This window comes from Branchiostoma lanceolatum, chromosome 3 (genome assembly GCF_035083965.1).
Source record: "Branchiostoma lanceolatum isolate klBraLanc5 chromosome 3, klBraLanc5.hap2, whole genome shotgun sequence".
NCBI lineage: Eukaryota > Metazoa > Chordata > Leptocardii > Amphioxiformes > Branchiostomatidae > Branchiostoma > Branchiostoma lanceolatum.
In genome coordinates, this window is record NC_089724.1 from 6825744 (window position 1) to 6841778 (window position 16035).

Here is a 16035-nt window from a genome sequence, read left to right on the forward strand (position 1 = left end):
ACATAACACACAATATAGGGGGCACCGCTGTAGTATAGCGGTATTCTACATCGATGATATCAAGGAAAAACACCCTGCCATACAGGCGTTTCATTTGTGCCATATTTGATTGCGGAGTACGTTGCTGAATACGCCAACATGCTGCCTAATCCAATAACCAACTAACATGGTCCCCGGGGATTAAGCTTATAATTACCTCGACGTCAATAAAACTCCACTGTATCTCGTCTTCATTGGACGACATGATGATAATGTTTGACCTCAGATAACCATGATAAAGTATCGTTGTCATCTGTAAAATACCGTTTGAACAAAAACCAATGCAGCAACACACTGATATTGCCAAATTGGTTTATTTATTTATTTATTGACATTGAAAAATAACAATTGAAAGTACGAAATCATTCTAGAAAAAATAGTCAGCATTTTGAAACAACAATATTGCAATCTCATTTGCACAAAGGTTTCACCAGTGTCATAATATGGAACAGGTTTTGGACTTTTTCTTTGCCATCTCCTTGTCGGAATTATTTTCGGCGTGTTCTAAGTTGTTGGTGGGTGCAGGACCCACTGTCGCTGTGGTCTTCCTTGTCACCTCATCAACATCAGGCTCTGTATGTAGCACGTTTTTTGCCTTGTTGTCTTCCCTTGCATCAAGTGAGCCATCTGGTGGCTGGGGGCCGGAACGCCCGGGATTAGAAGCCGGGGAGGAGTGAGCGGAAACCTGTTGAAGCAACTCTTCATATTTGGCGCCTTCCCATTCGTTCTGTAAGGGAAACAACGAAAACAATCGTATGATTGTCTCTTTGTTCAGATGAAGAGTTTGTCAATTTGAAGCGGTTTAAAGCAAGCATCTGTATCTGTATCCACATAGCCATATAGCCGCCATTCACTGGCATAGCACACCAGCTACGCAGGCACGCGGCGCGAGAGCAGTTGGTTATGTTATACTACTTTTTGAGATCTGGAGAACTGTTTGATGTGTCAAGTGACCTAATGACAGTAAGGTCAACGTTTGTGTAAGACTGGGCTTAAGAGATCGTAATATTATCACCAAACTACGTGTCCCATAAGCAGACGTAGTGCGCAATCATGATTTAACTGAATAACTCATACTGTACAAAAATGTACCTGGGTGCGTTCATCTCTGCAGTCGATGTACAACAGTTCTGTGAAGGCCATGCTCATGGGGCCCTCTGGCGGCCAGGACGTGTCCTGCAGCAGCAGAGGCACTATGGGCTTGCGCAGCGCGTCCGCCAGGCTGACCTCCCGTCGGCAGTTCGCGGAGAGCGTGTACTTTGGAGTCACACAGGAAACAACAACCTGGAGAAAAAAGATTTTTTCATGTTGACAGAAGACGACATAGAGCTGATATCGAGGAAAAACGTTTCTACCATAATCATTATTATAGTCTTCAGTGGGAAATCGCTACAGCCAAGAAACCTGGCACAAGTTATTGCATTTGGCATAAAAGATAACACTAGCAACTGTGTTTGGCAAAAAAGTGTAACACTAGCAACTGGGATTGGCAAAAAGTGTAACACTAGCAACAGCGTTTGGCAATAATGGTAACACTAACAACTGCTTTTTGCAAAAATTTTAACGTCAACTGAGAATTGGTGGAGATAGAGAATGTCATCACCTTGGCACTCCTGATGCCCTTGTCGATCTTGCCGTACAGCGCGTCTCCTCCTCCCATCTGCTGTATGTCCATCCAGCAGGTGAAACCTCGTGACGTCAGCTGGCTGTACAGGGCTTTCACCTGCGGCTGGTGACCCCACTGGTAGGACAGGAACACTTCCGGGTTCACCACAGGCGCTGTTTCCTGTCGAATTGTACAGTTAGTGTCATCAGTAAATGATGTTACGCAGACAGATCTTCTCTTCGTTTGCTAACTACTGTTACACAGGATGGAACACGGTCTTAAAACTTCAGCAGATGATGAAGGCCTTCCGAAAAAGCGAGACAAGTTCTGAAAAAGTTTGAAAGGCCTGATTTCTATGATCTCTTCGGACAACGCATTTCCCAGCGTCGAAAGTTAAACTTTGCAAACTCGAGTTATCATAGCAACTAGCTGACATACCTTTTCCTCCACTGCCGAGCTGGACTTCGTGTCCGTCTTTACGGACTGGCTCTCCGAGCTGCTTTCTTTCTCCTCCTTTTTCTCTACACTCGGTGTCCAGTCCCTGTATTCTGTAGGAATTTTAAAATCGATCAAAGATTCTAACTGTGAGCTAGGTAATGATTCAGGCAGAGTTTTGATATAGAAAAAAAATCGAGTTTTCGAAAAAACTGATACACACGATAACAGGATTTTTTTTGCTTAGACATGGAATAATTACGCTTTAACAATAGAAGGGTATGGGAAGGAACCGAGTGAAGAAGTCCGGGCAGATATGGTTGATCTAGGACGCCTATCCTCGGACTTGTTAAACGTGGTAGATTTCTAAATAAATGTACTCTGCCTACCATCTGTGATGAGGCTCTGGTCCGGTGCAGAATAATATGCCAGCTGTCCTAGCAACTCGTAGAAACTGGAATCTGGCCAGAATTTACCGGAACTGGAACTGGTGCCGTGGAACATGATGTACAGCAGCTGGGAACAAACGGATATTGTTCTTAGATTGGTTGTGTTGATCGTATGATATTTCTTATGTGTTAAAAGGGGATGTCGAATGCGTGCGTACTTTTTTACATTGCCATCTCAACTAAAATAAATGTCAAAATACATAAGACAAGTAGAAAGGTTTAACTGCTTTATTTACCTGAGAGAAAATCATGCTCATGGACCCGGGCGGCGGCCAGGGCGTATTCTCCACCAGGAGGGGGATGATGGGTTTGTTCAGCAGGTTCGCCAGGTTGATCTGGACAACATCAAAAAATCTACGTATAGTTATGCCCTCTGGTAACCTCGGTCGGCGCAATTAGAGAAGCACTGATTATGATAATAATACATATCATGACAACATCAGGACTGATCGTATCACACAAAATATATTACATGTAAAACGTCAGAAAATAAAGGAAAAACTACATTTCACCACACAATTGAAGCAAACTTGTAAGATATCGACATCGTGATACAGACAGATAGACAGACAGTATCAGTGTCTAGTTATCGTTTTCTGTGAACCATTACCGACCTCGTGGTTGCAGTTGGTAGACTCTGCGTACTTGGGCGTGACCATGGCCAGAACGACTTTGGCTCCCCGCATGCCCTTGTCTATCTTCGCGTACAGCTGATCTCCTCCACCCATTTGTCCTATGATGGATATCAATATTTAGTATTGAGTACAAGAAATGTAACACAAATAAAGGCATATGAATGTATTCAAAGATCTACTAAAGGATGGCTTGTATAATAGGTAACCTTACCGATATCCATCCAACTCTCGTACCCAGCCATCTGCAGATGTTCCTTGATGAGTTTGACCTGGTCCTGAATGTCCCACTGGTAGCTGATGAAGATGGGAGGGGGGTTGGTGGGCTCGTCAGCCGCTGGTTTGGGTACAGACGCGCCTGTACAAAGCGGAGATCAGAATAATAGACATTATTTGTTCCACATTTATACATGTACAAAGAAGCGAGAAGATGTTGACTGTACTTGGCTAGCTTATTGTGAATCTCGAAAACTATGTATGCTTATAATATAATTACCCCCCCAGTGCTCGCACGACTACCTCAAGGCGTCTATTTGTTACTGGGACCCTCGTTGATTTTAAGGCCGGGTTAAAATCATTCGGGGTCTCGGCCGAGCATGGCAGCCGCAGGGTGTCCCCACGAGGCCACGTAGGAGTCACGCCCAAAAGTGCCAAAATCAGCCTGTGAACTACTTTTTCCAATTACCGGGGCATGAATGGACAATAATAAATAAAAGGTGTAACATAGCGATAACATTGATACAATATTGCTTACACACCATGTGCTCAACTCACCTGCCTCCTCCATGGCGGTCTCGATGATGTCCGCGGCGTCTGTCCGGCCCATCTCCTGCAGGGACTTCAGCACGGCGTAGGTGGCCTCACTGCTGCGGTGGGTGTTGTACCTAGCAGAACGCAGAGATCTAGACATTAATATCCCACCAAAGCAAACCAAACCAAAGCAAAGCAAAATTACCTTTCCATGAAGGCAGGCTTTTTGTAGAACGGCATACTGCCCCCTACGGCTGACTACATATGGGACCGATGGATGGTGGATGTAAAATCAGCCCCCACTCGATGTAAACTGAAATACACTTTTCAACTTGCAACTAGTTTAAAGCTACTGTCAGACATTTGCAGAGGAAAGGGTGCGTGTTAATCCTCTATTCTGTTTCTTAGCAAAGAATAAATGGGAAAGGTTACCACTCGTTGAGCATGGCCATGGTCGGGTCGGCGTTGGTAGCCCATGCCCGGATGTCCTCGGGCCCGTAGCCGAGGCGAACCGCCAGGAACCTCCAGTCATAGTCACCTTCCTCATTCATCAGCAGGGACACGTCACGGGACCACGCAGGGGCAGCACTAAGGGTCTAGCAATGACGGAGTCGGGCACACTGTCAGTAACTTAGGTTAACCTTATCACAAAACCGGTACAAAAATAGAATCACATTTCATGACAGGACATGGACCTAGATGTAAGACCGTAAATACAGTTTATGATTACAGAATGGCATCCATAGTTTGGCAAAAATGAACGTAGCAACTGTATTTGTATCTTCGGTCATTTGGCCATTGGTTGCTACTCCTTATAATAGAAGCCCTGCATCCATCATACTTCCATTAAGAACAACAGTCACTATTTGAATCCTATAGCTAAGTCCGTAACATCTAGCTCAACTTGATTGTTGGACTAACAAAACCTGTTCTTGGTTACAGAGCGACATGCAGTATTTCCCACATTATTGAGATACAGTGAGATAAGACTTCCGCATCACTTACCTTGTGGTCTATCTCCTCCACTTTCTCCACAGTCTCGTCCACCACGTGCTCCAGCTCCGTCAGCTTCTCTCCCTGCTGCTGGACGTCCTCCTTCACCTCCCCCAGCTGCTGCCGCTGGTCCGATACGTCATCCTGCAGGTCTTCTACCTGTGGAGCACAAACATAGAATCATTTGCGTGGTCCACTTGGGCCGGGGCAATATGGCCTAGTTGGTAGAATGTTCGCCTTGCACACGGTACTGGTCGTGGGTTCGATCCCCGACTGGGTCATACCAGACTCTAAAAATGGTACATACTGCCTTCTCTGCTAAGCAATCAGGATTTGGGAAAGAGTACGGTAGTTAAACAAACCTCACTACCGGATCAGTCCCCTGCTGTAGTGACTTGCACAAATGTGTGGCCTAAGGGCTTTAGAAATGGAGATGGGTGCCACCCATATGCGTCTTCTCAAGACGCCTCGATACTTTTAACTTGGGCTAAACCCAAATTGTGTTCTCTGAAAGACGTTTGTTGCTGAAGAATGTCGCCAGCTAGACTGGTATTTGATATTTGGGTAATCAGAAAGTTAGTATGATTTGCCTCGCGCTATCTTCGCTTTGCTGATTCAGAAAGGAGTGAGCGACATGATTGACATGTCTATTCGACAGGTTGTAACATTCTTACCTTTTCTTCTGTTTGTGTAACTCGTTGGTCCAGCTTGCCCACCTCCTCTTTCTGCTCTTTGATGTCCTGATCCAATGTCTTCAGGCTGTTGAGGATAAAAAGTTAAATGATCAATTAACAAATATACATATATTTGTCTTTTTGATAAAGACGAGTATCTACATACTTACCAGAGAGTATAAAATGGAAGTGTGAAAATGGTTGGGTTGTCAAATATTGAATCTTGTGACAGTCCAAAATGTTAACAAACCTCCTGTCATCAAGGTAGTCCAGCATGCTTTGCGCCATGTCGGGAACCCCCGGTTGGCTGCTCTTCAAAAGAGCTTCGACGTTTGCTCTCCGCTTTTCCAACACGGACTTGTACCTACCGCCCACGGTCTTCATGAACATCAGGACAGAGCTTTGGTACATGACGTCACCTGTGTTGAGCTTGTCCGTCAACAGGGCCATTACTTGCTCTGCATACTCCTGTGTGAAGGAATTGAAAGACATGATAAAATCTCTCAATATCTCGTTTTGGCGAAAGAAAGTAGTACTTAATGATCGCGATTTGTATATACATGTAGTTTTGAAATATGTATGAAGTTGAACATGCTTTTACAATAATGTCATGGAAACTTTTTCTCATATTGCACGGAGAACGGGAATTGTCAACGGTGGCCCAAGAATTACATTTTGTATTCATTAATTCGAAATTCATACGTAGACAAGGCAAAGCAATGACGGAATCAAGCTGTGCAACTTAAATCTGCGCCACCACCGTTGCACAGCATGAAAGAATGGTGCAAAACAGTTTCCAATATAACCCACAATATCGATAGATTAAATGCCTTGTCTCCACTTACCTCATTATATAATCCTATGATAGACTCCACCTCGTAGATGAAGTAGCACATCATCGGTTGAGACTTGTACACCTTCTCCAAGGTGTCAATCTTGTCCAGGAAGGGCTTGGTGTCGTGTTTGCAGAGCTCTTTCATGGTTTGTAGTGCATATGACATGGAGGACATGTTGTCGAAACCCTCTTCCAACTTTTCCACGTACGGCATGAGGAGCTGTAGATTGGAGGTATAACATAATTTATATATTGTAATTGGATAAAGGGACCACGCTGGGTACCTGGAGATTTTATTTTTGTTTTCATTTTCGGGCGTCATGACCCTTACGTGGCCCCGCGGCTGCCGGGCTATTCAAGCAGGACTTAAAATCAACGCGGGACCCGGTAACGAATAGACACCGTGAGCTAATCGTGCGAACACTGGGATATACCCAGTACCCGGCAGGCTACAGGGACACATGTGACTTCGGGGACCGACCGGGACTACACCCCCTTCGGGCACCGGCGCAATAGGGACCTAAGCATTCCTTGGAATTAATCAAGTACTTACTTCAAGCAGATGCGTTTTCTAAGTCGCTTTTAGTGTTTGTTCGACGAGAATAGGCGAACACCAGTGCTGACTTATTTGCGTCCTACAATATTATGTTGCAGCTTGGCGAAAAGATGATTGACATACTTACTTGTGGCTTAGACTTTGATATCTCATGGAAAAGGTGGTAGAAGCCGTAATGTTGGTCAGCAGAAATGTCGTCCATTTTCTCGACTATTTCAGGAAGGCGTTTGTGGAATGTTTCAGGGTTGTGCTTGTACACGGCAGGCAGCACATCTGAGGAAATGTCAATAAGCAAAATAATCATTAGGTCATTCACGTGCAACAAAATATGTTTTTCAAAAAACAAAGCAGTCTTTCTACATCAGCGATTCTGTGTACAGTACCTACTTGTACTCTTGAACATATGATAAAGGGATGAGGACATGGAAAAAACTACCAAGACATCACCCCTTTGAAAACATCATGTTACAGTCTATCCAGAAGTGAAAAAAAGTGAAATGACTGACTAGAGATTTCATTGGCATCGTTGTTGATGAAGGCGTCCAGGAGTGGGTCGGCGTGCGGAGCAAGGACCTCCCCCTGCTGTATGAACATGCTGACGTAGCTGGACAGGCCCATCTGCTCGGACACCTCTTCGTTGCCAAGGAGACGGATGAAGCCAGGCGTCACCAACATCAGGTGCTCAGGATTACTCATGTTCTGTGCGCAGAACCAGTCTTTAGCAATCATGAAATGTGAGCATCCTGCTCAATCTATTTCTTTGGAAGACGTTCTCTTTCCTTTGAAATACAGTTTGATGTTTCAAATGTGACAATATTGAAAATGTATAACATTTTGCTTCAACCTATTGCAGTATAAACCGCAAGGAACGTAATATTTGTTTTTGTAACAATCTTTTTTCAATTCAACAGAATTAAAAAATATAAACAAAGACAGCAATACAACATAAGATTACACACGCACACTGGATTTTCGTACACTATGTAAATGCATTTTCAAGATCCCCCCATTTTCTGTTGTGACTAATTAAATTGTTCTGTTTTCGTGCAATATTTTCTTCCTGAAGCTTGAAATCATTAACAAATGAAATAAATCTATACCTTATAGAACTTATGTTTTTGGTGCTTTCTTTGTAATCTGACGTGGTTAGAAATTAATTGATATTTCACAGGTAAAACAAATACACCATAGAAAAAAGGAAGAGGCACCTTGCTGAGAAAAATAACCATCAAGGTCTGGATTGCAATGCCGTATGCAGTTGCTTGGTCTGGCTCGTCTTCATTGTACAGCTCCTTCTCTGAGCAGTAGTTGATAATCTCCGACAGCGTTTTTACATTTTCTGTACTCTTTGCACTCCTGAAAACAGAAAGGACATATTTCTAAACCTGTATAATCTATTCGCTTGTATTTTCAAAACAATTTTCGTTCAAGTAACATGGTTAAATAAAGTTTCCCCTGTGTTTTACTTTGAAGTTATTCATTTAGTAAGGATAGAAAAAAATGTTTTCCTATCAAGCACCCGAAGAAGCTCAGCACCGAAACTTCAAGTCTTTGGATTTGTATTCTATGTATTCAAAGTTTCTAAAATCCTCACAAAACAAAGAATAATTGATCAATAAAAATTAATATGGGATGCACCAGTTCTGTCTGACAGATAGTCGTGTAAGGGTAACTTACTCTGTTAGGTTCGAACTTAGCCCAGACGTAACTGCGATGGCAGTTGATGAGTTGGGATCAAACGTCTCCGCCTTTATCATCCCAAAGTAGGCGTCGAGCACACTCTTCGACTCCTCATCATTCATCTTAATGAAAGATAAAATCAGTTGTCAACAGTTGTTAGAATCCTTTCTCTCACCATGAGTTCTAGATGTACCAATACAGATGAGCGTTGAGAAAAGATAAGAGAAGTATACCAGACAAAAGGACAAGTAATATCCATCAACTGGCGTATTTTGAAGAGTAGCCATCAATATCAACCTTTCGTTCGGTATATACAATTGCTGAGTGACCATGCGTGACTACACAGCTCGATCTAAGTTTGTACCTAGTTATAAGCACTACAGAGGCTCCTGTCAAACACAGCAGACCGATACACATGGCTCTAGAATTTGGTGGTCATACGATAAGTTGTTTAGGAGTTACGGTGGGCGGGCCTCAAAGTGCTACAAATTGTAAAAATAATGAAAAATTGCTAAAAGAAGAATGGTTTCTCCTTCGAACTCACCTTGTTTAACATGTCGTCTATGCCTTCAGCCGACGTGATTCCATTCGCCAGGTTCAGATGTGTTTCCGTGCCTTTCTTCAGAGCGAACACAAGGAGACTAACCACGTTGGGTCGGATCTTCTTATGGCAGGTTCTGAAAGCATGCCGTAGATGAAACAAGTATATGAGTAAAATACGTATACATGTCCATTATGATACACATGTATAACTATTTGAAACATCAGCTCTTCCACACGCTGAATGTACCTGTGACTTCAGAAGTGAGATAACAATATAATGTAGAGGTGGCCACCATTCTAACTTCCTGTCAATTTGATGCAAAAGGCAAACCAACTGAAAACTCATCATGATAGTACAGATCTTGAGGTCGTATGGCGTAACGGTAGGGTTTTCGGAAAAGCAGTCCCGGGTTCGAAGCCCTGACGCCAACGATGTTGTGCCCTTGGGAAAGCCACTTTACACTCCACTCCGGTGAAAAACGGGTTTATGTGTGGGTCACGACACCAGCAATAGCTGCCTGTATCCCACGTGTATTGTACTGTCACAATTCTAACAAAATCAAATCAAATCTGTATCTGTATCTGTATCTATATAGCAGGCGAATTCACACTTCGGCGTGACACACCAGTTAAACTTCCTGTCAATGGTATAATGTAACTGTGACCTACTTTGACCTCTCCAGCAGTTCTTCGACTGCATCATCCACCCGTGAGTTGTACCACGTGTCGTCATCGTCCGTTTTCTCTTCAAGAACTCGGAATTTGTCCAGAATTTCGCACACATCCTTGTCATGACCCTGTCAAATGTGTTCGGAATGTAGAAACGTTACAAAACAAAATAAAACAAATGGTCTTTTTAGTTGAAGGTTTTCAAATCATTCCGTTGAATGCTATCAAACATGTCCATAAAGGAGAAGTGAACTTAATTTTGCTGTCTTTCTCCCATAACTGCCTCATGTGTCGGACGACACGGGAGCCCCTAAGTCTATAAGTAAGTCTCCCATATTTACGTATGATTTCACTCAATGTTGCAGAGTTTTGTAGGCAACAATAATCGCTTATTTTCTCTCATATCTATATACTACTGACCCTCACTCCCGCGTAGGAACAGACTGAATGATCCATACCTTCCACTTGACCAGGTTGTCACTAAGAACACTTTTGAAAGCTTCCAGGTGTTCTGTTGTGGAACAGTCCAGACATGCGCACAGGAAGTCTACCACGGCACGGAATGCTTTGTCATCTCTGCAATAAACACCAGATTATAGAATGAATGAATGAAGACCTTTATTGCACATTTCTGCCACACTTGGCTAAGTACAGGTCACAACAAAAGATAATACAAGTACAGTTAACGGATACAAAAGAATATGACTATCATTAAATAAATTCTACTTCTCCTCGCTTTTCGGTTATAGTAGATATAAAAGAACAGACGTGTTTTTCAATGGGAGGTTTGTCTAGTCGCATTAGAAATATGAATTTTTGAACAGTACTTAAATGTGTGAAGTAGGGAAATAGGTTTTCTACAAGTTTATACAGTTAATTTCTTTCTTTGGTATATAATACACATTACATATAGAGTGTTTTAAAATGATAGCGATGCATGGATGCATTTGACATATAGCTATCTAATAAACGAAAAACTGAAAAAGTATTTATACATTTATTTGGTTAAGCTGTTCAAGACTCCGGCTAGCGTGTGGGCATTACACAAGGCATCACGATAGAATTAGACATGCACAACATAACAATCTATGACAATATTCAGCATACAAATGTCACAAATAAATAAGCCGACGAAATGCACATGGTTAGAACCTGGGACAATCCTTGTTAGACCCCCATTCCACTTGGACGGCGCTCTCACCGCGCTCTCACGGCGACCTAAAATGGTCCAGAACGCCGTGAGAGCGTTGAACTCCTGGAAAACGTGCTCAAGTGGAATCTCTACGGCGACCCTTGCGCGCTCCCAGCGCGACCAAAATGTCAAATGTCAGCAACTTTTTAAAGATTTCACAGATCACTCAACGAATTCCAGAGATAAAGAACGAATTTTTGTTACGTTTTGTGTGCTTTGTTGTCTCCTCAGTCATACCTTTACCTCTTGCATCATATTTGAATGATAAAATCAAGGGGAAAACAGATTCAATTTTAGTTGCTGCACGGTCGCTCAGTGTGTGTCTTAAGTAATCGCTCAGTGTGTGTCTTAAGTAATATATGTATGTTCAACTTGTTTTTTCTGTGTTGTCTGTCATGTAAACTGTTTGCAATAAATATATTTGATCATTCTACATTATAATAGAAACGTAAATCACAGAATTTTGAAACACATTTTGAACCACTGCTGACAATAAAACTTGGAGGAAATTTAATTTGAATGGAAGCAAGTACTTGTAGTTATTCGTCAACTTGCATTGCCCACGAGCAAAACTATGATTTGACCACAAAATTCCCAGAAATTCAAGGTACACCACTTCAAGAATGAAATTTGTTTGAACTACAGTTAAAACCATTCAGTCCTCATAGAGCACTCGCTGCGATCCTTGAGCGCTCGCTGCGGCCCTTTCATCCCACCTTGGGCGCTCTCACGGCGCTCACCGCGCTCTCACGGCGTTCTCACGGCGCTCACCGCGCTCGCTCGGCGCTCTCGCGGCGCTCTCTCGGCGCTCGTTTTTTGATCGCCATCCTCGGCGCTCTCACGGCGAAGGTTTTGAGCATGTTCAAAACCATCGCCGAGGTGACGGCGCGCATGGCGCTCTCGCCGCGCTGTTGGCGCTCTCACGGCGCTCTCGGCGCGCTGTCGGCGCTCTCACGGCGCTCTCGCCGCGCTGTCGGCGCTCTCACGGCGATCTGGCCAAAATGAGGTCGCCGTGAGAGCGCGGTGAGAGCGCCGTCCAAGTGGAATGGGGGTATTAGTGATTTGTTTATCACGTATGTCCAAGATCTATGTAGTGTGTGACTAGCGCGAATATTTGAACATGATTTGCAACTCACTTGCTCTTCGCAATCTCCTCCAGCTCTTCTTTAGTTTGTTGGATGTTCTCTACATCCTTGAACCAATCCGTGCCCAACTTGTCCATGCCGTGTGGTCAGACGCTGTGAAGGCAGAGCAGAGACGATTAAAGAGGCATAATGGATTAGCTTGTTGACGACGTTTCTGTTTTCAAATATTGTTCCTTCGGATTAAATTTAGAAAAAAAATACATTATAATACCTTATTTATTCTATCTAACCTTGTAAGATATTTCATACTTTCACACATACTTACATTAATATTACAATGACATTGGTGGCATCGCTACTTCATACTGTATTTTAGATTGATAAGTAATGATGGCGTGATTAAAGATGACAACATCTTAATAATTTTTCGACCAATATCATTATGATGGGATGCGCACATATATAGAGCTTTATCGTCTTATGCAGAGAATAAAAATGTCAGAAAGTAAAATGGGCCAAGCTAATACAGCAATCATGGAGACCTAACCTTTCTAAGGCGCATCCACTGCTTTGTTGTCCACCCCACGTCTAATTATAAGCATGACTTAGCTTGTCCCGAGGAGATTAAATTGTCTCAACCAAATGCCAGACGAAACAAATACTGTTTTGCGACCTCACTAGGGGCGACTACAAAACACATCGCTCATCCACGGCCGAACAATAGCACAGCAAATTTGTTCTATACACGACGTGGGCGTTTCCTCAAATCTAATTTGTAAACCAAGGTCATCGACCGCGTTGCTAGGGGTGACGACTTCGTATAACCTGTATACATAGGTTCATAGCTAGATTCTGGTCAAAAGACCTGGTAAAATTTACCCCAAATTCCCTCTGTTCCACCCCGATGATTCTCCACACCCAATATGGACCTTATTGATAGTTAGACACTTAAGCATTCACCAAAACACTATTCAATAGGTTGTATTTATCAGTCGACAGTTAACTTAAACATGGCTGCCACCGTAATAGTTACGGTAGTAGCTAGCTGAATATCGCTGTCAGACTGCTGTTGAGTTGGTCAGTTCGTGAATTCTATGACATAATATGTTCATACCCAAGAAGCTCAAGTATAATAGTATCTCGTATCAAGAGCACCTGCCTTATGTTTCGATAGATATGTTCTTGAAAAGGAGCAAAATGAACCAAACGTATAGGTTATAATTTTTGATAAAATCTTCTCACCCAGGCGTACACGTTAATTGAAAATCATTGTTGTCAGAAACATGCACCATTTTCTCACAGCGCGACCTCTTTATGCCACGTTATTGTTAGTTTAATGAAGTCGAAGTCAATCATACCTGTAATCCACTATGAAAACATCCTGTCCGCTAAGAACTGGCACTGCTTGTTAGCATGGAATCGTGTGACTCTCTTCTTACAAGCGTACTATGTGACAAGGTAACTCGGAAACGCCGAAAAATATGTACTGTAGTATCTGCAAACACAACATAGCAGGGCAAAGGGTGTGAACTTTGACACACACACGCTGTAGTTGCTACCACTGAAGATTTAAACTGCATATCATCACAATGCATATTGCGGAGAGCAATACGTTTATCTAATAAAAGGATATTTACATTTTCACATGGTGGTAGGTTGGTTAATTGATTTCTGATCCCTTTCCTTCTTTCAAATACTTTGAAATGACCCCTTACTTGTTAATCCGACATCTTAATATCAGGCATACCATACACCTTAGACCATAGACGGTGTGGCGAAGAGTGTATCGTGCAAGAAATTAACGTGCATAACTAATATTGTCATATCGGTAACTACTGTACTGTCGAATATCGCCAAGTGAAAAATAACTACAAATTCAAGTAAAAACGTAGTGGTAACAACATTTAGATACGATATACAAATATATAATGCAGTGTATGTTTACGTATAGAGGTTGCAAAAAAAATCTATCCGTCACAGAGGCCTTGACATAATGTAACGTAACATTACCAATTGACGTCCCATTTATTCAAAACGTATTTATCTTAAAACCGCGCGGAGAGAGCCAAATTTTAAACCCATGGTCAGAAATATTTCTTGTTGTTACTGGTTCAGGAGTTTACTCTGTTATGTCGCTGGACGTAAACCTTTTTCAATGTTTTGTATAATAGAGAGTGATGGCTAAGGATCATACTTATGACGTTCTTTATTGCTCATGAAAATAGGCTTTGGCATAATGCACCGCGACATGCTGACATGAGCCAAACCGGACGTAAATAGGTTCTGCACGTAAATAGGTCATGTTACGTTAGGTAAAATCCGAGGCCAGCAATAGTCATCTGGTTAAACCGGTTTCAACCTACCTCATCAATCTACAGGTTATTACGTGTAAATTGTCTCTTTCAAAGCCGTATTGGATCATTTGTGGCTCTTAACAAAAGGCTTGTTTTCGTGAAAGAAAACCACTTCAATAGATCTTGCCAACAAATATATTCCAAGTTTATCCTTAGATGTAGTCCGCAGATGTCTACAGGGTCAAGGAGGGGGGGGGGGGTTCCCTTGCTTTGGTACCCGTGGTATTTCAAGGCCCCTTAGTCGGATCCAATACTTTCAAGGCTTGTTCCTTAAAATCCACACTGAACAGATCTTTCCTAGAATCATATTCCATCTGTTTCCATTTATAACGTCAAGGAGGAGGGGGGGGGGGCGAATCTCAACGGAGAGGCCATGGTATTTTGGTCCCCCTTGCCATAATATTTTGGGCCCCTTCCGTAGGGACCAATACCGTGGACACTGATTCCTCCAAATCAGAGGACACAAAGCTTCATAGAATGTTATTCCATTTGTGTCGAAAGCACAAATATCCACGGAGCGGCCATGGTATTTTGGACCCCCCCTTGCCATGATGATTTGGGTCACCCTCTGCAGAGACCAATGCCTTGGAGACTTGTTCCTTAAAATCAGGGGAGACAAAGAGAATGTTCCTATAAGTATATTCCATTTGATTCGAAACCAGTAGTGCGTGTATGGTGTCGAAGGTTATGAACTAAACACGGATATTACAGGGTGAAACGTTCATGAACATAACATGTTAATGCATATCATCGACGTTTGGATGAATCCTACAGACATACAGTTACTGTAATTGTAATTTTTCAGCGCTTTACGTAGTGAGCTACATGTAATTGTCACTCAACAAATAACTCCTAGTTGAACAGTAACTATGGACATAACGATAATGTTCTCTCAGACTCAATCTAGAAACGACTTATTCAGAACCAACCTTGTGTTGTACCTGTAGTTTTCCTAGTCACTTAATTATGTGTACAGTTACACGTTCACTGTTTTCCGAGTCGTCTCCACGCTCCTCGCGTTCGGCTATCTTGTGCACGTGCGCAGAGAAACCCTATACGTGTCCCATGTACAGTAACTGAACGATACACCGGGGTAGCCGGACGACACATCCATTCTAAATCCAAGATGGCGTCCAGTGATGCGTCATGAATGGTTTACCTCGTTGTCATGGTTAGGCCAGGACTGACCGATCCCTCGTCATTGACTTGTGTCAACTGACGGTACAGACCATGACCTGTGTAGTGAAGCTTAGGATTGCCTGACGAAAGAGGAAGCAAATACTATTTTGTCACCGCATTGGGGGCAACGACCTGGCGTGTTTACAATAGGCCGACCCCATGCGATATGACCCTGCTCGCCGCGGTCTAAGTGAAGTGAGCTATTAAAAATCCACATGTATCAAAAGTACACATGATCAACGTTTAGATGCTTTTATATTGATTGGACGGCTAGTTTTGATGGGCAGCCATAGTCAGACTGATATAACTAGCTCCCTGGCATCTTATGTTGAAACTGGTTTTATTTAAAACTATCAAAGAGGAC

General features: G+C 42.7%; 1 protein-coding gene across 1 annotated transcript; it reads right to left on the reverse strand.

Annotated features, from left to right (window-relative positions):
- Positions 1-337: 337 nt before the first annotated feature.
- Positions 338-15624, reverse strand: LOC136429908 (uncharacterized). The gene is made up of 23 exons (XM_066420061.1): positions 15422-15624; positions 12190-12291; positions 10320-10437; positions 9862-9989; positions 9194-9326; positions 8647-8771; positions 8178-8325; positions 7476-7668; positions 7097-7242; positions 6424-6633; positions 5829-6046; positions 5579-5663; positions 4917-5063; positions 4344-4507; positions 3936-4045; positions 3376-3519; positions 3144-3262; positions 2766-2864; positions 2470-2596; positions 2084-2193; positions 1643-1825; positions 1132-1323; positions 338-766 (listed from the first exon to the last, which is right to left on the reverse strand). The coding sequence occupies exons 2-23, from the start codon at positions 12273-12275 to the stop codon at positions 476-478; spliced, it is 3276 nt and encodes a 1091-aa protein (XP_066276158.1). The 5' UTR covers positions 12276-12291; positions 15422-15624; the 3' UTR covers positions 338-475.
- Positions 15625-16035: the final 411 nt, after the last annotated feature.